Here is a 25,992-nt window from a genome sequence, read left to right on the forward strand (position 1 = left end):
TGTAAAAGATTTATAATGTAGGCCTATCATTATTTTATAATGAGAAGTTTTTCACAAAAACTGTTATTTTCGTTTCAAGAGTTGTATGTTCATAGGTTTGTCACTGGTGTTGAGTATAGTTAAATTGAAAGAATAAGACAATAAAACGTCAAAGATGGGTCTAAACTCTATATATTTGTCATTTTCTGAATGTATAAAATGTAAATTAAATAAGGAATGGAATGAAGTGAGATTCGACGCTAAATTTATTTGTACACATAGCTCTCTGCACCTCCCCGACCAAATCCTGAAACAAAATACAGACTCTTGTGAGAACTTACTTAACAAACAAACTCTTTGAAGTCCACATTAAGTAAGACAGTAAATTTGTCTTAATGCTTAATTTACAAACTTGAAAATTTCAAATAATTGTATAATATACAGGGTGTTTCATTTAAGGAATCTCATATATCAATTGTGAATACATGGATTATCATATAATAGAGAACTAAACAGTTTCCTCACAAAACTATCTCTTGAAGCAGGTTATTTTAAGGAGAGCCCAATCCCCCACCTTTAAGGCTTATTCTGCACGTCCTCATGGGCCACTGGCCTGTGCCAGAATCTTATCAAACGGAATAAGGAGGAGAGTCAATACAGTTCAAGGTCGATGGTACTGATAAAAAGTGCATCGGTCACAGACAGGATTTGAACCTGCGCTATCTCAGACCCAAAGTCCAACGTCTTAGAGTGCTCGGCCATCGACACTCCCTGTCAGTTGTTATGAGTAGTGTTAAAATACTTTCATAACTATCTAACACAAGGTGCGCCAAATTCTTCTCCAAATATAAAAAGTTCTTGAGTTACTGAAATATAGATAGAGTACGGAATGTATTTATTTATCACTTTTTTTATTTGAACTTTGTCAAATTCCAATAGTATTCACATTAAAAAAGATCAATTTTTCACAATCCTTTTATTAAGTTTTTCTTTTTAAACTGCAATTTTAGGACAGTTAAATTTTAGTAACTTAAGCCAAAATATTCTAATCGACATAAATTAATAATACATTTTAATATGCTTAATTACGGAATAACAATTTCGATACAAATTTGACTGTTGGATTTTCCACAAAGAATAATCAGACAATTACTTTAATTTGTGTTTATAAATGTTTTTTACGAATAATAATAACATTTCATTAACACCATCTGCTCACGAAACTACAACAATGAACATTTCTTGATGATTATTCGAGTATTTACACAGTTCACAGATCTAACCTTTAATCTAACCTTTTTAGTGTTTATGTCTGTTTAACCTTAGGTCTTAGGGTTTTTGACACCTATATTATGCCTATATCATCCATCGTCAATAACAAATTTAAAAAAAAATACTTATCTAGGATAGATGTTTTTTACACCTATTCGCCAATGATCCCAACATTCTACACACCATGGTGAAGTACTGCACATTTGAAAAAGTATATACTCTCCGAGTCGAGTAAGGTTTGACAATGAGATCTTGCATAGGTTCACGTCCCATTAATACTGCAACATTAAATCTTAGATCACCTGCTACATTACATCGATTCAGCGAAAATTGAACAACACTGTTCCATTGTGGATCAATCCTCTACCCACCTTTATTGTTTGGGCTAAGACTAAATTGTTGACAAGAGTATTACTCCAAAGGCATACCTCCAGGACCGAAGAGGGCGGCGTAGCAGGGCTGATTGCAGTAAGGCTTCCCATCGTGTTCAGCGTGACTGCCAGGGGTCAAGGTCTTGTTACATTTCTCGCACCGAAGACATGCCGCATGCCAGTCCTTGCCCAGGGACGTCTTCCTCTCGGCTGAAACATGCCAGGACCATCATTGTATGGCAGTATTTTCTGGGTTGGCAAGGATGATATCAAACACATCGTTCTAGCACCATGCTTCATCGTATTTAGAAATTGGGGTTAACATTTGAAATTAGAAAACAATCGAACAACACAATATAAGTTCTTGAAATGCTGTAAAAAATTGTAGACAAAATTCCTGTCTCAGAAAAGCAAACTCTAAATCTACAAAGAAAAAAAAATTATAGGCATTTTATGGATCCAGGATAAATTCCATTAGTCCCATGTAGGAAATAGGTACTAGTCTCTCTAAGAGAAAAATTTAAAAGGTATGATTGAATTTTGAGTTTGACTCCAGGTCATTTTTCTTTAATTGCAGCTTCGGTCTCAGACATGACTCCTGCATTCTGGAGTCAGGTTCGTCTGAAGACATCCAAAGAAGTCGACTCAAGAAGGTTCTTTGGCACAGACTTTCTTTGGATCTCTGCAATAAAAGGAAAATGATGGAGCTAAACTCAAAATTCAATTAAATCAACCCTTCCTACCATAGCTGCGTTATGTATAAAAGTTATGATTGTTCTTTCGACTGATAATCGAATTCTGATGACAACTGAAGCACATAGCTACGATTATTAGTAAACAGTTATTAAAACAGCAGTATAACAGTTCACCATTTATCTACAGTATTAAGAATTTAACAACTTCATAGCATTAACAACCACTTTGTTTAACTGGTTATCCTTTAGCTTCGTTCGCCTTGATTGTCCTAACAAGTCTAACATATTCAAGCAGGAAGTATCAATTACCGAGAGGGTTGGATGTTTGAGTTTGAGTTAGCGATTAGGTCCGATTCCTTCCTTGCCATCCACTGCCTATTAAGACTGTACACATAGCGTAGAACTGGTTCACCTATATTTCTTGTTATTATTCATTACAGATCTCAGAAAACTAATGGGTGGAGAATAGGAAGACAACGATTACGAAAAAATTAATTTAGATAGACGGACAGAAAGATTTACCTTTCACCTTTTGAACCAAAATCAATAGTTATTCTTTGGACCAAGATGAACCTATGTATCAAAATTGAAGTCGCTAGGACTATTCTAACGAGAGTTTTGCATACATGGGCAGAAGGATAAATATACAGAGAGAAGGACTCTCCTTTGACCTTTTGACGCCAAAATCAATAATGGTCTTCTTTAGACAAATATGAACCTATGTATCAAAATTGTTGCTAGAACTTTCTACCGAGAGTTATTTTATAGAACGACGGACAGACGAACTGACAACGACGGTTTCAAAAAGCCCCTGGCGTGATCTTAATAATTACCTTTGCAGGCAAACACTCAACTTTTGTTACCAACAAGCATATAACACATTCATTCATCACGTCCTTTCATCTTTCATCAATAATTTTCCTCATTACGCACTCAAAAGATCGATAAAAAACATCTAAAATAATTATCATCCGCATTGTTCCATCGTTGGACAATGTTTGTCAGAGCAGTCTAAAGAGAAAACTTGTCGATCCGCCTATCTTTCTTTTCTTGTTGTAATTACAAAGGAGACCAAGACAGAGACGGGAGACAATGCCGGCTCCGTATATTGTCATTGTTAGCAGCCAAGAGAGCTAATAAAGAGTCCACAACGTAATGTGAAGATGGCGGCCGTTATATGCACTCATCAACTGTTTCTGTCTCTCTCTATCTATCACCTCTCTCACTGTCTGTTGCACATATTCTTTTCCTATTGACACAAGTCATTCTGCGATATGACAAAACCCTTGTTTCCTCATTATTTTCGCTTCTTCTTTTAGGAGCCGGTTGCAGTTTGGTTTTAAATCCATACCAAAATTTATCCATACAATGAACAAGTCAATCATCATTACCGACTAAGACATGGTCAAATTACATTATCCAATCCATCTTTTTACATTTTATGGAGCATTTTACTCTTATATTATCTAATAAACTCCCTGTTATATAAATGATGTATTAATATTCCAATAATAATATTCCCATTTAAAATTGGAAAAGTCTATCTCCAAATTCAGAAGTACCCTAAAACAGCAACTTATTACCCGGGAAAATTACAGTGTTTCTGACTTTTTTGGAATAGAACTTTAATTATTGATATTTTTATTACAGGGATGTACGGTTATATATTGTAGATATATAATATTGTAGATTATATGTATGAAATTTAATTAATTGATTTTATTGTAGGTTAGCATAATTTATATGACAAACTGACATGTCATATGTTTACATTTGTCATATTAGTGTAATGTGAACTAATATGACTAATAAATATAAATAAAATAAAAAATACGTTTGGGTGAGGATTGGTAATAATACTCCGCCTAGAAACCTTTTTGAGTTTATGATACAAACTTAATTAAACAATAAGCATTAATGTAGAGTACAAAGCACTGAGATATTATTATCTATGTTTTGATGTTTTGCGATTAGGTAACTATGTTTTAGGCCTACTCATGTTGTTTCGTACCTTAAAACTTAATAAGTGTTTCTTTATTTACCTTTTCGATGGGAACAAAAATAATGTGTACTTAGGTATATTTAATAGAATCCGACAAATTCAATCACAGTCAAGAACCAATTTTCATTCTGGCGCTAAAAGTAAGAAAGTGCCATATGACCCAATGCCTCACGTACAAATAAATAAATTATTCATACAACACAGTTTCCTGAAATAGGTAGAGGAATTTCCTCTAAGAAAGTAAACCGCTGTATATGGTGGGGGGTCGAAATAAAAGGATTTCTATAGGCTAGAAATATCAAACCATATTCTTTTCTCTTATCGTATTTTTAACTTGATACACCAACTGTCACATACGTCATAAAAATTCAAAACCACGTCAGTCATATAAAACCAACTACGTGGCATTAATGACGACTTCTGTCTCTATAATCGTTAACTGAAGGTGAAATAACTATTATTTAAAGGTTGCATTTAAATTTGTAAAGCTAAAAATGTTTTAACCCTTTCGATAACCATTCCACTTCGCCCCCAACCCAAACCAGTGGCATTTGACGACCAATTTCTGAAATCTCACACTATCATAGACTTTCAAAACAAACTCTTTGCATAGTTTCGACATCAAAGGCACCAAGGCCATTAATGAGGCCTGCCTGGTTATTCAGAAGCCATCCATCCAGTGTAATTTAGATGAATAGGTATTCTCATTTTCTCATCAGGAATCACACTCACGTTAAGTACTCCGGATATATTACTTGCACATATGTTTGACAAGTTCCTAAGCCATTTCCTTTCACTGAAAATACCCAAATTATTGACTGTTTCTAATTGACATAAAGGAAAAAATGAAAATGCCTCACATTATTTCTATCATTGACGCCGTTTTGCGCTCCTAATTTAAATCTGGTACTTCAGTATATCAATTGTAATTCCAACTGTGACTTCCTGGGTCTAAATACGTTTATAGAACATGGCTTATTTACTAAGTCTTACGTTTTATATGCGCTTACGAAAATATCTATAACGATATTTATTGGACACTTCGCTGGAAGCTCCGAAGAGATTGATATTGGTTTTGAGTACAGCATGAAATGAGCGTCACCTCCACTTAAAGTGAGTGTGGGCTTGCATTATTAGGAATGCAAGTAGAATCGTCGACATCAGAATTGTCTGCAGGAGTTCCCACAGGAGACATCACTGCCATCGGACCTCAATCAGATAGCAATTAATTTCAAAGATGACGCGGAGAGTGTGACTCCTTGACGGTTAAGTAATTGCTGCAATTGTCGAAGGCGCTAGTAGACGTGCTGGAGTCCCCGAGGAAGGCCAAGGGTTAGGCCTACTGCGAGAGAGTCGCGGCGCCGGGGGATGCACCACTGCAAGTGCCAATCACCGCTAATGCGTCCACACAAAGCCGTCTCCTGGGATCTCACACATATGCGGTCGGAGTTGGGTACTTTGCTAAAATATCTCACCACTTTGTTTTTGGCTGGAAGCTATTCCCTTCCTTACCTGAGGGTGATCCTAATTCAATAAAGACTAATGCTGGCATAAGGTAAGAACTGTCCGCTGTACAAGACTGTACACTACTACAAAAACTGTACAGAGATTGTGTCTGAACTTATGGTTAATTTTTAAGAGGTTTTGTCTTGTAAGATTTTCCCTCAGAACGCAAAATAAACCGTAAAGAAAGTATGAATATATCAATGTTGTTTTAATAAAAGCTGCACTGTTTTGACATATTTGCAGGGAAAGAGGTTTAAGGTTTAAGGAGTGCAATATTTACTTTTGGCCTTCACAAAGATATTTCCAGGCATATTCTCCATTACAATACACAGCATTTTATGATTTATGTTGAGTTATAAAAGATGGATATGCCATCAAATTGTGCGTGTAAATGGAATCCAGAATGTTCAGAGTTATTAACTAAAAGTACAATCTCAATAATCCGATATAACGGAGTATCGAAGAACCCGATAGTACGTAACAAAAGTACTAACTGGTGCATTTAACTAACTGGCGCAACTAACTAACTGGCACATCTAACTAACAAGCGCATCTACATAACTGACTGTAAGAGCAATTTTGTTGTCCTTGCACCTTTTGAAACCTACGTAAAAATTTCTAAAAGTTTCTAGAACCTTTCAATTAAGAATTATCATAGGTAAACCACGCTAATTTAAAGACCTGTCAGTTAATAAACTAGGTAAATCATTTTTATCAAAAACTATACTTATAAATAGAAAGTACCTGAATCTTAAGAAATATTTCTTGGTAATCTATTGAAACAGTTGGGTCAGATAAGAGATTAACGAGTTAGCTGTACAATTATGACTTTAGTATGTTTGAAATAGTAAGGGTTGTACGAAATCCTATATTATTATATGTTAATATTATATAACTGAGAATTAACTAATTCTGAGACCATTCCTTGGCATCGTGTTCGCCAAAAACTGTTTCAAAAAGTATAATAAAGAATGTATGACCACAGTACTCTAAAATTCTCCCATCAAATGGAACGACGGTCCTGGATAAGTAAGAAAACTCATCTCAGATTAGTCAGTGGCCTGAAAGGAACTTTAAAAAATATTTGAAAAGGGGTTTTGAAAAAGCTCGAAGAGGAGAAGGGCTCATTCCCTAGCGAAAGAGAGAGCGAGAGGGAGACATATGAAAGTGGCAATCAGGCCTAATGCGTCTCCCGACAATGCCGCCCTCTCCGGCTTCACGCACCCCAATTAGTTCTGGCTGCGTAAGGAACCGCGTGCGTGTGGTGTGCACTCTAAATAGCTAGGGACATAACGTGTGTTTGCTCCGACATACGTACTCACCTCGGAGTTCCCTCAGGAACACACGGAGTTCCCGCGGGAAAACTGAAGTCATCGAAATACATCTTGGCGCATGGAATGTACAATTCAATATTTACTATGGAATATCCTGCCTGATTTGCAGACCAACTTTGCCACGCCCCCCTCCCCCTTTCTTTGTTCCATACTGATGACTGGCAGAGAATTTTCATTTGGAATTATTATAAATGTCTAAGGCATATTATCAGTGCGGTATGTAAAAATTGAGGGAGGAGACGGCAACGTGAACTGACATGTTAACATTTCTTAATATTATAACATCCTCAAACCCAGTGCACGCTGTAGTGTACAGGAGTTTCTTACTCAATTCAAACCTGGATTAATGCTAAGTAAAACAAAACAAGAATTTTCACTCTTATGACTAGTGTTATCAAATGTACAAAAGCCAAATACGTGGAAAATTAAAGCTATTTTTGTGGTCATATATTGTTTAATACAAGGATATTCCATTATAATAAACATCAAATTGATGAAAGATATTAGATCTTAAAATTTAATGGAATTGTAACACAAGTTTGGAGGATGTTATCCATTTCAGGTTAGTAAAATAAACGCTGGCCAATCGTAAAATTGTGTACTATACTGTACTCTGAAGTGTTTACAAAGTTTATTTATTGGTAGAAAGAAATGAGAACACAATTCAACAACATTTGAGAAGGCTATAAACAAACAGGCTGAACTAGTTCCAGAACTCACCACCAGGGAGAAGCACTAAATACAACTGATGTTTGAGGCACAGCCTAGTGTACAATTTGGTTTTTTGAAAAATAATCACTTTGACAACTGTTGAAAAATTATGTTTTTTCGTGTACAGTATAATGTGCTATCTTGATATGTTATGTAAAAATAATTTGAAAAATAATGTCTGAGAAACGTGTTATTTCTATGACATAACTATTTTAATTAGTTAGGCTCCACCAGACGTTTCTTAAGGGAAATCAGTCCAAACCAATTTGCAAATTTATATTAGCCTCCCCCGGAATCGAACTCGTGACCTCTTGAATAGAAAGCCGCAGCCTTGCCTTGACGATCATTCTTATATTAGTGACGGTCGTCTCTGGCATATCTCCGAAACGAATTTTGGCTAACACCTTTCACTGTAGGTCTATATCAACCAAGCACATAATAAATGATGCCTGACTTAATTGCCCTAATTTAATTTGGTAAGTGTGATACTCGTAAACATGCTTATGATAGGTTTGTGATAACCAAATAAGTCAATGTAGGTGACCCTGATATAGCTTTTCCAATTTTGTATTTATTAGTATAAAATACAAATCAATTAGAAGCATGAGCCTTCCCGCCGCGCAGCTCACGGTCGAAATGACATTCTTTAGGCTTGGGGAAGTAACTAATACAAATCCAAAAATTCTGAATTAAGATTTGCGAAATTCATTTATGTAGTTTTTTAAATAAAAAATTCGTGAGATTAGTAGGAATTCTGTACAGGCAATAGTGTTTTTTTACTTACTATATTCAAAGTGTTTATATTGTTTGGGTTTCCCCCATGTAATAATTTATAAACTAAATACTTTTTGAAATATATATTTAGAATTAGCCTATGTACGATGTAAATAAATATTTCTTTTAACCAAAAGCCATACTCATAAATTGATTTTTATTTTGTTACTAATATTAACTATTATACTACTGCACATTTGTACCGTCTTAATTTTTCTAGAATAAACCTTACAGGTTTATAGGTGTTTTTGTTTTTGTTTGTTTTTTTTGCTCATATTTAATATTTTATCAGTTTAAGTGTAAGAACATAAAATATCTTTAATTATAAAATTACAACAATTTATAGACTAAAACATACCTTGTCGTACAATCCAAGATAAAAATAGTTAACGCGTTTCGGTATAAAGATAACGTATCCTAATCTTAATCATATTATAAATGCGCAAGTGTCTTTTTTTGTTTGTTTTGTTTTCACACGTACACTACTCATCCGATTGTACTGAAATTCTACATGGGCATTTTTGCGGTTCCTGGGAGAGTTGTAGGTCCATGCTTATGTCGAAAATTCACACGGACTACGCCCCACTAGTCTTTATAGTAATGGAAAATCCCATCTTGGTCTCTAAAGTTGTGTAAAATTAATTTAATGAACCTGTTACATATAATTAACTGTTCTGTGTAAACATTTTTTATTATCTTTAATTTGTTTACTTTTATAAAGAATACATTTTCTAATAATTAACCTTAACTTTTACCGCTGTTTTAGATTTCAGCGACTAGATAAGTACTAATCTAATTAGAAAATACCCTAAAACATAAGAAGGTAAGAATTTAACTTCGACGACTCCCTCCTGGTAACTCCCATACAGCTCAAGTAACATTAGAGAATGCTGCGTAACTTTGAAACTAGTAAAATTATTGCCATCACTTGTAGCTCCAAGTCTGATATTACTGAGACAAATAAGATTATAAAGTAACAATAATGTGAATCAAAGTGGTTACCAATTATAATAGAAAAACACTGACGGGTGCAACAAAAATGACAAGAACTTAATGAAAAATTTATATAAGAACTTTTTCATTTATTTTACGAAACACCCTGTATGTAACACATGTACATCTGCACATACGTTAAATGCATGGAGATGTATGAATAATCTCGGAGAGATCTGCATTAGAACCTCAGGATGTTAACATAAACATTACACAGCAAAATGCGTTGAACGGTAATGGTAGAGGGCCTCCTAAAACAGTTTCCAACCTCTTTCGTTTCAGATTTTGATCGGTTTGAATAGGCTTAAAGTGGTTATAACGATTATTGTAACAGTGGTTTGATCGAAAATGTTTCGGGGTTGGATTCCGAGTTACAATATACCTTGATACAATAAAATTATCCTGTCACCAAAGCTGTGATGACAAGACCATAATGCACTCACTCTTCACTTATTCGCGTAACATCTTCGCCAACAATCCATGAAAGCAAGGTGTATAGGGCTTCTTATAAGCAAGGCATGATAAGAGAGTGTAAGAGTATGAGGGGCAGGAGGGGGAGGGGGTGCAGGGTGCAGCGCGTAATTGGGGTGCGTGACGACGAGTGCGCGCATATTGTGCTGCGACGCATTAGTCATGATTGCCACTTGCCCCCCCCCCCCACCTCTCTACACCCCAACCTTTACTCTAGGTACGATGAGGACTTAGCAAACTTAAACGCTTACAATAATTTGCCAGGACATTCGGTCAAGGTGGAAACCCAACTGTCTGTGCTTTGAACATCTAGTAGACCCAAAGCATAAAATCGCCTAAAGCAACCATTATACGAAGAAAGGAGCTAAAAAAATATCGTATTATAATAAATTATATAATGAGTCAAAAATAGCTGCAGTCAAATACAGTAGGAATAAAAAATTGTGTCAACAAGAGAAGATATTGACTAATATGTTTTACAATAAATATGTGCTAATTTAAATCGTTTTCCAGCTTGTTGAATTAGAAAATCAAAGCTACTGGTTTCGGTAAATAATTTGCTTACGGAAAAGGATCTCACTCTTTCAACCAAAAACACCAATGCTAGTCGAGCTGAGAACAAAGAAGCAACTTCCGCTTTACATTTTCTACAGATTAAAAAACAACTCGCTGCTACGTAGACTGCTTTGGCCCTGAATACACAAAATGCAATCCAGAAACAAAAAGAAACAATGTCCTGTAGCAGTTATTGTTGGCGGAGACAATCATCGCAGTGGTGAATAACGTAAAACAAGCAGCTACTTAGTCGGGCCAGTGGTTCCTTTATCTCACCCATCCTTGTCTTTCTTTCTGGCTCATCCAGGGTCGGGTGGGCTATAGTCATCCTTAATACGCAACATTTTTCTTGGAGGTATCCTAACACAATGACTATCAAAAGTTTGAAATCAAAAATATTTTAGAAATTGTCTAGATCTTAGACGGTTAAGAAAACATGTTTGAAGCTTGTAAAAAAACACTTTATCTGCACTATTCATAAAACTGCTCTACGAACTGATTTATTGGCAAACGTTAATCGTAGTGATTAGGTTATTTGATATTTTACGGATGTTTTAAAAATTAATCAAATCAATATAAATTTGATATAGTCTAGAAGTAAATGTTGAGTTTAGCGCCAGTTCTTAGAGCAGCGTTTAAAAGCTAATGCTGTCACAGACTTGACACCTGAAATTCGGAGTCATGTTTATCTGAAGATATCCAAAAAATGTGTTCGTCACAAAACGTAGCCGTGGTGGGAAGGGTTTGTCTAATGTGAATGTTGAGTTTTCACATTGAACATCTGAATGTGAAATCAAAAATTATTTATTATTTAATCAACTTTCTACCTGACTCTTCCCCTAGATTACATTATCTTTTGTAGTCTACGTGTCTCAGATGTACAAAAAAAATAAAAAGAGTTAATTTTGAGCTTCTTTGTCACCGGAATGTTTGGATCTCTTCAGACGAACATGTGAGCTGAAATCTAGAGACTAGAGTCTGTCAGAAGTTAAGTCTGTAACAGCGTCAGATTTTAGACGCTGCACTAAAAGGAAAGTGAATTGGAACAAAACCCAACATTCACATTGAATCATCCCTTCCCACCATAGCCACGTTATGGCTAGATCTTGACATCTTTTTGGTACAACAATCCAAACTATTCTAGTCCTAAGTCAGACAGGTGCTCCGATCCATTGCAGGCATGCTTTATTGTGCATTCAAACAACCTTTTCGAACACTATACTTACCCATTAAACACTCAACGTTACTTGCGATGGCGTACGAGATACGCTACTAATTAACTTACTTTGCCAAATAACGCGGATGTTAAGACCGTTCAGAGAAGACTTTAGGACATTTTTTATATAAAGTTTTGTTTAGTTGGTATTTATAAAGACGACCTTAGCAATGTTCTTATCATTTAGATACAATGAAATCAAATCTATCTTTTCTTAGCCCAGGATATGTATAAAATGCCTTTTAATATAAATTGTCAATGGTCTGATCACTATTCTAGACATTTTGACAAAATTGGACAGAACCCCAAGGAATTCGGATCTCGTGATTTGGCGACTCTTCTCTTCAAGAGGGAACTCCTACTGAAGCTCTTTGGAAAATGTAGGAACTTGCTGCAAGTTATCTTCCACATTTTTTTTCCACAAAAAACTCACCATCAAGAAAAGAACGTATTTACAAACAATCTGTATAAAAAGCATATGTACCTCTATCAATACTATTACCAACACAATACCTCTGTTGATTCTAATATCAACAGTTCTATTTGTGTTACGTTTTCTACATAGTGGTTAAAATCTGCTAATAAATAAATATAAAATGAACACATTGAATACAAATATCTTTATTATATCAATCTTAATTAAGATCATTATTATGTTCTATCTACATTGTTAAATTGCTTTATTAGTAAATAATGTTATATTTTATTTTTACAAAATGTATTTTTTATGTTGTCGCTATTAAAATACTTTAATTTAAACGTGTACATATAAATTATATTATATTTAGCCTACACCACTTGAAATTAAAACTAACAAATTATGAAGTATAAAACAGACGCGGCTTGAAAGGAACCTCATACAAAATGTAGAGATATGCCTATATATGCATAGCCAAATGCAAGCCAAACGTAGACTTTAACATCTACAGCCACTCCAACTTAAAAAACGTCACAACGCATAAAAATTATCTTTTTCTCCCCTATTGTCAAATCTCCACCTCGTGTCTCTTCACTTTCAGACACAAACTCAAAAGGGATAAATTGATAATTTCATCCAAAAACCGTAAAAGCTGTTTATCAGTGACATGAGAGCGTGCGTGAACATCGCCATGATGCCATCTGAACCGAAACTAAGTCTGGCTTAAAACCAAGGCCAGACTCCACGAAACTGAGTATTTGCTACAGCAAGATAGTTGTTAAGTTTTACTAGTGCTTCTCAAGGTTGTAAGTTGTGACGACTAACTTGAACACAGCCATCAGTAAATGAATACCGCGTTTTACTGTGTTACAAATTGAGTTTCCTTACTCATTTCCACAGTCTTTTACCACGTGTGACAATGTGACACCACATGATCAAATACAGCAATTGCATTTCTTAGGGTTTTCTGCTTGTCAAACTGTCAACAAGCTATCTGAAGGTTGCAGTTGGTTACTTGTGTAATAGTTCTGTTTACTGTACTGGTTCTTCCATACCTTTCCATTTTTGAACGTTTAGGAAATAAATCATGCTTATTAGTTTCCAAAATACTAACATTAATGACACAATACAAATATTCCTACTCCATGTCCTTTTAACAAGCAAAGCTTTAATACATTTGTGCAAAGAATACTAACTTTTTGTATTTCGTTGAATAAAAAAGTAGCAAGTTTATAGTTTTCCAACAATAATGAAATTGAAAAATACGACCCCTGAAGATAAGTACATAACTGAAAGTGCATAATTATATTTCACTGGCTGAGATTTAATGAAGAATATAACTCGAGGGGCTGGTAAAACTTCATTTCTGTCTGTCTGTCTGTCTGTTACCTGTACGTCTGTCCGCACGATATCTCGAAAACGAACAGACCTGTAGACTTTAAATTGTGCATGAAACTTAAATTCTTCGATGATGATGAATGTTACTCTAAGGGATTTGGCTAGCGTTAGCAAATATTTTTACATTTATCTTATGGGTAACCATGATGGCAACAAGAAAATCACAGAATAAATCAATTTGTAATCAAATCATAAGAGATGAAAATGTTAACACATATAGCCTAACTGTCTCAACAAATATAATATTATTTTGTAGTTACTTGGAGTGTAGACGTTTATTATTAAATACTTATATGACTCAATTTAGTTAACAAAAATCTCAATGATCATGTGGCAAGATGTGTCAAGAAGCATTGCAACAAGTATGTAGACTTTAAATTTTGCATGAGACTTTATTCTACAATTAATAAGAATACTATGATGCGTAATTTTTGTGACAACCTCTTTTTTTTACTTTTGTTGGCTGCCTGTCTGTCCGCAGGAATTAACTGTAAATTCTAGAACGGAATTAACTGTAAATTCAAAATGTTGCATGCAACTTGAGCGAAACCTGTTACGACACGTGGCTGTGACCTAATTTTACCTTGTATTATAAATTAATAGCGTTTATTCATTTTAATAATGTCTCTATGGTGTTCACGGACATTTTGAAATGAATGGGCTTATTTCGCTTTTCGGTCAATTATTAAGGATTAGGGTAAATTTAAACACATTATTTTGGAATCCAAAATTTTATTTTTCAGGCCAATAACTTATGAATTAGCTGTAACTTATAACAGTTCTTTCTAAAATTTGTGAAATAACTAAAAATTTTGGAAAAATCAAATATTTGGATCGGACATTTTAGTATTACACTCAAAATGTAATTAATATAAAAACTTCTCACATTTCTTATATATTTTATCAATCATAATTTTTTAACAGTACCTCATACTTATTAATCTAATTGTTGGTATTTTCATTTGGTTTTAACTACGAATAAATTAAAGGATAGGCTACCATTTAGCGAATTGCCTGAGGACCTTAAATATTTTTTAATGTTTAACAAATTTATGTAAAGGTTACTCCAAACTTAAACATATAAATCTTATCCCATAGTATAGATTATTTTATAACAAAACAATTACCGTTACCGTTAAAACCATAAAAACCATTTTAATTTTACACTGGAATAAGAGGACTTGAAGGCGTTTTTTCTTAGGAAAAGGAAGTGCCACTAACACTCACTTGTTTCAGCTTCACCCCTCTTCTCAAGTTCCTCGGGTGAGCAAACTCTGTTTTCTGCCGAATCTACTTCTCTTCTTGAATCACACACGATTTCCATGATGTTGTGCGCGTGTTTGGGCGTGAATTTAGACGTCTGCAACGTTCCTCATTAAATTTCCCTCAAGAGACAAAAAAAAGAATAATATTTGGAAATCCGAATTTCAAATTTCTAATCAAATTGGGACCCACCCAATTATTTAAAAACTTTTGGATTATTTAAATTATATTTCTTTAATTGTAAAAAGACTTATTAAATCAATAATTTGTATTATATAGTTGAGAAGTTTAAACAATCGCTACACTAAATTAAACTACTTTTCCGGTTTAAAGTATGGTAAGACGTGACAGTTCATTTAAATGCGGCAGTAGCGGAAATAACGCTCGCCCTTGGACTTAATGACTCAGATAACAGAGTGACAACCCACCTGTAATATGCTGGTGACTCACGGTTTGTACAGCCCACCTGATTAGCTTGATTTGTTGTGGAATTTAACAAGATTTATAACTAAAATTCTCAAACATCACCTTGAAATTAAGATTATTTTGTGAGATTAATTTTTAAATTAAATTTATTTAACTACTATACGAGTAAAGCAATGAAATTGAGGTCATCAAAACATGTGTTTATCACTACATAGACAATGGATTAAAACATCTGAAAGATAAGGAAAAGTAAACATGCGGGCGGCACGATACAACCGGCTAATCTTTACGGCCAATAATAAATTGAGACGATAACCAGTTCAGGTGTACACTAGATAGTAATGAGCTTGCGCAAACATGCTTGACGACTCGTTATTTAGCTCGTTTTATTGAGACTTGTCATGAAACGTATCCATCGATTGTTTCGTGACGTGTTTCATTATTGTGTGGAGATAACGAATTAGATTGGGTTCAAAAATGGGGTCCATTGTATTTACAATATAAATTACCAATGTTCTCTAGCCTATTTCAACAAAATAATGAATTAAATTGTTTAAACCCAATATGAATTATTAATTGCATCTTTTTTTAATCGCAAGTTCTTAACTCTTAATGCATATATTATCATTTTAGCGCTATTTGCAATTCAGGTTAATCTCTCTCTTATTTAACGGTAGTGTTACAATTTCAGATAAGCTTTATCGATTAATTAATATTATCAGTTTAATATTTAACTGGTTCGAAACCCACGTTAAATAAACCAATATAATTGAGTATTAAACGGCCCAACGGAATGCATGAACAGAACGTATTAGTTATATCGGAAAGATGAAAAAACGGAGTGGGACTTCCATTTCACCCTTTCACTCCAAAATAAATGGAGGGTTTGTTTAGACAAAGAGGAAACTACATATCGATTATCAAGTCATGACTCTCCTATCTATAGATTTCGTACAGATGAAAGTAAGAAGTTTGCTCATTAGATTTGTACATTGTGTATACATTTGGTTGTTTAGGTTACTTTATTGATTTATTACATTGTGTATACCATTGAATATAATGTGTTATTGTAATATTTTTTTAAATAAATCATATTCTATTCTATTCTAATTCCCTTTAACTTTTTAACCCCAGCCCAAAATAAATAGGGTTCTTCATTGGACCTAGATGAACTTATATGTCAATTATAAGTTTTAAACTTCCATGCCATTTCTACCAATGGTTATTGCACAGAATTGCAAACAACCCTATTTTAAAATGGCTCTGTTAGGTTCAGACACAGGAGATCTCAGATAATAACGAAACATTTACAATAATTCAGAACACGATTGAAATACAGTAATAGAGGAAATTAAAATTCCAACAAATCTATATGATCTTGTGAATGTTGAGTTCTAGAAGAAGCTCAAAATGAACTCTGGTATCGCTTCTACATCAGAGACACCTAGACTAAAAAATATAGTGTAATCTGTAAGGTAAAGACGATGAGACAACATGTTTTTACAAAAACCGTCCAATCTTGTATTGTTGGCAACATTGAGAATCTTAAGTATCTCTACAGATAAGGCGAACATCTTTCCTAATCGGTCCTCTCTAATTTATATAATTTTGTGACACCTTATGTTCATTTTATATGGTTGGCAACCTTTAGTAATATTTCAAGTCATTCTCTAAAATGCCAAATACTACTGAAAGGTCATTGACTACAATGTTCCTTGTCTGGAGCAGAATCAGTCTCAGATATAGTCCAATGTGTTCCACCTGTTCTGCTTTCGAAGCTTATCTTCCAGCAGTTGTTAATAATCTAGATGAACCCAAGAAAATAACGTGTTCCCACTTTCCCTCGGACAGGTACATGAAAAAGCGGCCAGGAATGATGTGTCCAAGTTGATTTGCTTGAAGCATTACTGATTTCACGGTCGATCAGTCACAGCACACTTACTCGTATACCTGCGAGAACCCATCAGTCACGGTCAAGTTTTAAATTGTTTTAAAATGGTCTTCAGAGAGTCTTGTTGCAAAAATGAAAAATTCTATCTTTTACCAAATTTTGCCATAATTCAAATGGAGGCAAAAAGAATAATTGATACAATTTGCTGAATTTGGTAAGTTAAAAATTATTTTATTCTTATTGCTATAAAATAAAAACACACAAAATAAATACAACTTACAGAAAATAAACAAAAAAAGTATTTTAATAACACATTATGTACATTAAATACACATTAAAATACGTTTTACACCATGTTAAATTTCTATATACATGTTTGTTGTATATTTTTATTTTATTTTTTAATTTGTTGTTGTTTTGTGTTTTTTTTTACAATTACAAAACATATTGCTAATCTCGATACCTATATTTTAAGTTTTAAGGTACAGGATTATATCAATAGGGTTATTACAACGATTCTTGTGTTTTTATTAACGCAAGAATATGTGCCAATAAATCATTTGAGGTGAGTGAAAAATGTGGCTTTCCGTGTATCTGTCTCTAAGTTTTTAAAATTAATTTTTAAGTAGAGGAGTCCGATTCGTAGCACTATTCAAAAACAACAGATTTTCAACAATGTTGCACTTCTAAGGAACACACTGCTAGTAGTTAAAAATTTATATGTGAGCAGAAATAAAGTAGCATACCAATTAAAATGTATTGAAACAAAAACAATATATGAATTTATTCATTTGGGTCAATTCAAAAATAACATCTACGTTTTACGTGCATTCTTTTACATTTAATAGTTAACCAAGGTTTTTTTTAATCTTAATTTTTTAATTTACCAAGTTAGATTGAATAAGCAATAATATGAGCTGAATTATTCAAATCATATATCTAAATCATACTTCATGGAGTTTAGATTAGTACCAACAAAAGGGTAGTTCAGTCTAAGGGAAAGAATGTATCAAGACGACCGAATTCTCTCTTGCGCCAATTTTCTTTATTTTACACTGGTGTAATATTAGCCTTATGGTAAAACACCAACCAACATGTTTATGCTATTACTCAAGCCTCAAGTAACGGGAACTTCAATTTTATCAGCAGTGACAAAGTTAGATAAATAGGGATCGCCCTGTGAATTTTGGCACGGCTGTGAGTGTGTCTGGCAAGAGCAACACTGATAAGTGACGTGATAAGCGGGAGTCTGACGGAAGTAGCATCTGGGTGATAATAGAGGTGATGTCAGCCCTGCAGATAGCCAGTATTTCACAACTCTCTGTAAACTTATCGGCCTCACTTCCTGCAGGACTTGTCCAAGAAAGTATTTAATAACGTGTTTTCTCCAAGCCATTTGATCTTTTTGCACTCCTTCTATCTTGCACTCCTCGTTGACCAAAAGCCGAAAATTCTCACTAAAATTAAGTATTAAATGTTTTAAAATGCATAGTTAAGCACTTTTTACAAGGAGCAGATGCGTTTGGACTATTGTTACCGATCAAATGCATATCCAAAAGTAAAGTGAATATATTGTACAACAAATAGGAGTACATGGCTATGATATGGATGAGGAACCATTTCTAGGAAGTAAAGACGGTTGGAGATTAGGCGACGTTATTGTACATTCCAGCAGTTGATTACTTGGGATCCCTTAACAGCTTTCGGGTCTCCTAGACGGATGTTTGTGTCAAGAATTAAAACTCAAAATCTTCCTGTAAGAAGAATTTTAGTATTGGCTGAGCTTTAGCAAAACCTATCACTCGTAAAGCTGGAAAAGTTTAATTTATGTCTGTGTGTGTGTGTGTCTGTCTATTTGTACATCTGTCCGCACGATATATCGAAAACCTATGTATAAGTTATGTATGACTAGAAAGTACGTATGTACTTCATTTCTATATAAGGCTCACTGAGTTCGATGATGGTGATGTCACTCTAAGGGATTTGGCTGAGCGTTAACGACTATTTTTACAATGGTCTTATTGGTAACCCGCATGGCAACAATAAAATAGTAAACGAAAATTTTAAACAAACTTAATAAAACTTATAAGATTCAAACATATTAATAAATATAGCCCAACTTACAACATCATTTTACAAACATGTGACATATTAACACATGTAGCCCAAATTACATCATTTTATAGTAACTTGGTGTGTAGATTCTTATTATTGAAACACTTATATGAACCCCCAATTTGATGAACAAAAATCTACATGTATCATGTGTTTTGCCAAGATAGATTTTATATGTAGACTTTGCACATGTACATGACTTGATGTATATTTTGCATGATCCTTCATTTATGCAAAAATGAGTTCTAAGATACGTGGTTTTCGTGTCAACTTCTTTTTTGATAATTGTCTATTTGTCTATCTGTCCGAATGTATTCTCGAGAATCAAAAGAGCTATAGATATGAAATTTTGCATGCAGCATCAGCGAAATCTGTTACGGCACGTGGTGTGGCGTACTTGTGTCTTGTCATGTTATGGATGTAAAGGAAATTGTTACATTTTTCTTTGAAAGGAAAAATAACATATTCACTATTTTATTCACACAAAAAACGATGACCAAAATTGTCGTTCCATTCTTGGTACACTGTTCTTTAGCTAATATGATAGAAGACACTAAGGGAAGGTAGAGATCCCAATACAGATTTGGATTACGATCGCACTGATCCTGATCTCCGTTCCAAAACGCCACATAAACAATTCCCGGAAATCCGACTTACCCGGAGGGAAGCCTTACGGACACTATCATGGCTAAAACTAAGCCGATCATGTGGTGGACTACGGCATTAGTACGATGATGACAAACACGGCATCGATCCGACGGCATCATCTGCCACGGAAACCTCTCAGGTACGGTTACGTGTTCCAATTATTGTAATTCACTTTCATTTAAGCATACAAAGTCATTATAGTCTCTTTCTAGGAAAAGTTGTATGATCGATTAAATCGTGTAAAATATCAACATTCCAGATTTTGTGTATGGCTACGATTGTAGAAGCGTATGTTTAGATCGGAACATTGAAAATGTATTTTAGAACATACAGGTAGTACGTATTATGAGAAATATTTGACTGTTCTAATTTACTGTTGGTACAACAAGTGAATTAGGAGACATCAAAAGAATTATAAATACCATATCAAGTACAATCATATACATAGCGAATAAAACAAGACCCATTTAATTTTTTTATCGGCTAATTTAAACCTGACATCAGAATTGGATCCATTGGGTCTTACGTGTTGATAACTAAAACTCATTTGTTAAACACCGAGACCCCATGTGCTATTCAAACGAGAGTTTTGATTTAGAACGCCAAAAACATGAATATATGGGTCACAATGTGTCACCCCTTTACCTCATTATTTGAGTCGTCTGTGTCACTGTAATAAGCAATGTTATATTGTATATTTTTTATATTTTATCCGATCATTTGAGAATCCATTTTCACTTTAAATTGCAATGATAAAATAATAGAAATGCGAAATATTAATGTGTTCTTATTTGCATTATTATTCTTTCTTTCTGCTTCATTTTTTGCGTGGGAAACACCTCAAACCAACAAAACAGTTCTGCTGATTCTGTTACTACTACCATTGACTTGTACCAACTTGTACCTTTGATGTACATCGGCTTAAGTTTTCTTGCCATAAAACTTTTCAGTTGTTAACCATTATTTCAGTAAATCCATCACTATATACCAACTACATATTTTTCATTATTACGTATGCTTAACCTTACATCTTAACGCCTTCACTGCTGGTCTATACAGGGTGACGATAAGAAATCTCATAAGACAGGAGACACTAGGATGTCTGTCGCAGTCATCATGTTAGCTCTTAAGTACTGGCCTGGTTAATGTGACGCCATTACAGGGGCGTGGTTCTACCAGACCCCCGTTTTAGTAATTTTTCAATAAACGTACCAATATACTTTGTTAAATATTAACGAGCTTTTATCATAATGCAAAGCATCACTGATTATATTATGTTTACCAGTAAAAAAAGAAGTTACCTGCATTCTCTCCAATCCTCAAAAGTTTGTATAAAAAGTAACAGTTTTTTAAATAATTTTGTTTAGAAAATTAAGATGTACAATACAGGCTTTATAACGTTAAATAAATGTAAAGTAACATTGAAAAATTACCTAACTTTTGGAAACTTAAATGCCTTGTAGTTTACAAAAACATAACAAACATTTATTTTATATTATTTACCACATTCTCTGGTTATAATTAAAAGCAAAATATAATATATACAAAGTAAGTAGAATTTACCGGGTGGAAGTTGTAGAATTACTCATGCAGAAAAATGTATACAATTAGTACTTATTGTGATTCAGCTTCGGGTTTCAAGCACTCTTCAAAAACAGTTCTCACGTGCTTTATTCACATTGGTTTAATACATTTTGCAAAGGAAGCACTTGTTTTATGCCTGTGTTCCTTGGACATACTAAGTATTGAATTTCCTTCTCTTCAAATTTTCTCTGTTGGTGTTTCTTTCCTCCAATGGTACTTGTGTAATCTTCTTAGCAGACTGCCGGATATATTATGGAATATGAGCAATGGCAGGTTGTCTCACAGCTCATGGTTTTACCATTTCAAATCCAGTTTTCGTTGTCATCGTCATCTGTCAAGTGTCGTGATCAGAAGCATTGCAATAGTTGTCTTCATCATGATTGATTGTTGCTGAATAAGAAAGTTATCAACTTAATTCTATGTCTTCAGTGACACCGCCTAATTCTGGCTTAATTACTTCTCTTCTGAATCCATTATCAAAACTGTAAACTCTAAATAAAATAGCAAATAGGACACGAAAATCACTTTATAATGATAATTAATTGTATGGAGAAGATTCAACAGCAACAAAACACATATGCTGGAACGGGGGTCTACCAACATCTCATGACATCCCGAACCCTCTTTTCACTGCAGCAGAGTGTCATGAACTGACGAAAATCACTTTAACAGATCACTCATGGGTTAACTTGGAACTACTGAGAAGCGCAATATTGCAACTAATCCCTTGTTGTCTCTAGATTTACCAAGGTGAGGATCTGAAAACACCCCGCGCCACCCGGTGTTTGACACGTAATGAAAAGGATAGGTTTGAATCCTGGAAACGTAGTTTTATATTTTTTCAACATATAACAATGGCAAACTTCCAAAATCTTACCACCCTTTCCAATTACTCATCGTCAATAACAAAGTTTATTAAAAAAAACATTGACGGTCTCTATAGTTTTAGAAATACCATTAGTATATGTTACTGCTTGTACAGCCTGCAAACTTTTCCATTTACTGTAAATGTATTGAATCTTTAAAATAATTTTGTTATAAGTCTTCTTTGAGTGCATTCCTTTATTTCCAGATTAACTTCTCTATGTTTAAAATAATTTAGGAGCACTTATAAAAACAATATGCTGTATACAACTTACACTATTATAATTTAACACAACATAAAAATCTTGACTTATTAAAACCTTCAGCAATAAATAGATAGGTTTAGTTCTGAGTAAAACCAGAGAAGGAATTCTTCAACAAGGTTATTGCTAATGGTGTACAAGACCGGTCCTTTATTGGTTCAGGACACTCCTCTCCAGTCTTCGATACCTGTCCTGTCGGGTCCAGTCCGATGTTCAAATTTGATTATAATGGTGAGAGATAGTTCTAAAACTCACTCACGAAAAATCAATTTAACACTTTTCATATCTGAAAAATGTGACTGCGAATTTTTTTCTAACGAAAGCCGTCTACGATAATAATAACTGGTTAAATAATAATAAAATATAAAATTTAGACATTATTACGTAGACTGCCTAACGATTTAGACTGTTTAGTTACAACTCACGTAACACTGTAGCTATATTTATTGTGTTACAGTCATTTTTAATTGAGCTACTTATTAACTAGTCATTACTTGGAAGTACCACTTCGTGGAACTCCACGTGGCATTGTAAAGGTGGAAATAACTTAGTTTGTGTTTGGGCCGCCCAAAGTCATTTTCTCGTATACTACTTACCATACTACTAGGTTTTTTTGTCCTTTAAACGACTAACCAGGTCTTTAAATGCTCTTATTAAATGAGATGTTAATTTTACGTCGTTATATTAAACATTTTTGGAATTGCCAACTACTTAAAAGGGACCGGAAGGAAAAGTGTAATAGGAGAGATAAGGAAAGTTGCAATAATCAATAATACTATAATTCACCACAGTACATGAGGGGATTAGACAACCAAAACACCTCCCGCAGATGTGGGACAACATCCCTTACCTGCTTTGGGGCATCCTAGAAGTGGTGACTCTAATAATCACTTAAGGGGTAAAACCCAAACATGTAAAGAATTCCGTTTACTGCAATGACTCGTCCACTAAACGTGCCATTATTGATTTGGCTATTTCTTACTCAGTTTCTATATCGTCAGCCATGTTTTAAAATTTAACATAAATTTCAAAAAATAACAAATTCACTTTTAATTTAGACCTTTGAAGAAACGTAAGGCGGTGTAATCGATTTTCGGTTAGATTATATATTTTAAGATTTTCCGCAGCTCTTTGAGGTGCCTTTTCCTGAAAGTATGAAAATTAGAAAAATCTGTGATCACTCCATGATGAGGTTTGGCATTTGCTTGAAGCATAATTTAGGAATATCTTTTAATCAGGCCTAAAGAAAACCAGTAGAATATAAGGTTGAATATGCTTTTGTAATACATAACCTATGTATAAAATAAGTGTGAGAATAACGCATTTTTTATAATAAAAATAAATGTTCTTAAGAGAAATTTTACTATAAAAAATAACATTTTCTCAAATTATATTTTGTTAACAAATAATTTCTTTAAGTCATAAACTTAAAAAACAAACATGCCACTGCCTAAATCTGCCTGATCTTCAACTTTAATTTTCCTGTTTAAAAGCTTTGCATTGCTTTGAAAATGTACATAATTTCTCGTACCCTACTAAATAATACATTTGTCAGTACGTGAACTCAATTATAAACTTTCATCCATTGCTTTTGAAATCCAAGTTGATTAAATCAGTTTAGACAATTTTAAATTCTTTCATATTTATAATTTATGAAACTAATAAACAAAATCCAATTCACATGGATCAGTAAATTATTTATGTCAAACTACGTAAGATTGGTGAAAATAATTACATTTCGAATGCATATTCTGTATTATTAATTAAAATAATTGTACATAAGGTTGCTATGTATATTTATTTACCCACCAAAATAAACGGGCTTCTCACACTTGGGGCAGTTCGGCATGTTGGCTAGCAGTAGTGACACACAGCACTGTAACACTCACTGTAGTACTCTAGTAGTCTAATACCTACTCACACCAGCAGTCACTGTAGGTATGGCCGCTAGACCGCGCGCGCCGCTGTGCTACAATCCGGTTATCACTGACCTTGAGAATAATAGGTTCAGTCAACTAGACACTCCACAGTCCACGGGCTCGGGATCGGGTGAGATGACCACGATCTGAGCTGGAATAGGGTCGAGCCAGAGCCTCCCTTGAAATTGGTTTTGTGAGGTGAACCCACCCCTTTTGACAGTATAGGAATTACGGACCCATCTTTGGATTAATTTGAAAATGAGACGTCCGAAATAACATTTTAATTATTGTTTATATGAAGGGGGAAGGAAGAAATTCCGAGTAGCGGTTGGCCTGTCTTAATAAAATGTACAATGTATAAAATTGTTTTTGATGAATATAAAAATAAAATTGTATTCTTTTTAAATCTAAGAGCATCAGCTGCTTGTAGGACATTAACAAAATAGAATACTCCAATAACTCTCCGTTAAAAATTATATTTATAGCCTAAACTATTATAATAATTATTAATTTTGTATTGTTTTATTGTGTTTATTTTGTTTTACGTTTCGTTATTTTTGACGTTAAAACTTCTGTAACGTTTAGGGTACTTTGATCCAGTAGAAACCCCACAGCAAGTTCGCATCGCGTATTAATTTCTAGCAAAACTATTTGCACCAACTTTCTCTCAAAACTGCAGTATTTAAGACATCGTTTCCAGTAATAATGCAAGTAATAAAACGTCAATTTCAATATTTTACCTTATGAATACAATTATCTGATTATCAATCAACTGTTTCAATTGGGGCTTAAAGATTTTCGATAGTAAACTTTTACTTCTATTGCGTTATCTTGCGCCAACCAACACTTGTTTTCTTGTAGCTCAACATAAAAATAGAACTTTTAGTTAATACAGTAGTATAATCAGCACTATGGATTTTAGCAGCTTTTTATGGGATTTAAGGTTTTTTATTCTCCTTCTAGTGGTGTCAGTATCACGTTCCAAAATGTTTTTTATCACACTTTCATACATTTTAATCCAGAAGATTCTAAACTATATACTGTACAAATAGTAATTCTAAAGGACACCTCAGGGCACTTTTATTATTCTTTCCACTCAACATGAAAAGTGTCTAGACGATCAAGCGAATTTGTCGCCAAAGTGAACTAATGAAAGTTTGATTACAGATGCAACACATACCACTCACTCATGCATACAAATATAAAGTGTAGCCTATAATATGTCTCGTTGTACTAGTGATACAGTTCCATATCCGGAGTAGGAATCATGGCCTAATGGAACAATTTGACATTTTCACATTCATTAGCCTTGATACACACACCT

At 34.0% G+C, this 25,992-nt stretch overlaps 1 protein-coding gene across 1 annotated transcript; it reads right to left on the bottom strand.

Annotated features, from left to right (window-relative positions):
- Positions 1-155: 155 nt before the first annotated feature.
- On the bottom strand, positions 156-24,710 carry LOC124359737 (cysteine-rich protein 1-like). The gene is made up of 3 exons (XM_046812731.1): positions 24,559-24,710; positions 1,680-1,832; positions 156-286 (listed from the first exon to the last, which is right to left on the bottom strand). Exons 1-3 carry the CDS (start codon positions 24,596-24,598, stop codon positions 246-248), a joined length of 234 nt encoding a protein of 77 aa, XP_046668687.1. The 5' UTR covers positions 24,599-24,710; the 3' UTR covers positions 156-245.
- Between the last annotated feature and the right edge of the window lie 1,282 nt (positions 24,711-25,992).

Source organism: Homalodisca vitripennis, chromosome 4, assembly GCF_021130785.1.
Source record: "Homalodisca vitripennis isolate AUS2020 chromosome 4, UT_GWSS_2.1, whole genome shotgun sequence".
Classification (NCBI taxonomy): Eukaryota; Metazoa; Arthropoda; class Insecta; order Hemiptera; family Cicadellidae; genus Homalodisca; species Homalodisca vitripennis.

Excerpts from the sequence above, each read along its gene's own strand:
- LOC124359737 (XM_046812731.1), bottom strand. The coding sequence starts at position 24,598 with ATGCCGAACTGCCCCAAGTGTGAGAAGCCCGTTTATTTTG. Across the intron at positions 1,833-24,558 it reads TGAGAAGCCCGTTTATTTTG|CCGAGAGGAAGACGTCCCTG; the intron begins GTGGGTAAATAA and ends GGCATGTTTCAG. Across the intron at positions 287-1,679 it reads CGCCCTCTTCGGTCCTGGAG|GATTTGGTCGGGGAGGTGCA; the intron begins GTATGCCTTTGG and ends ATTTTGTTTCAG.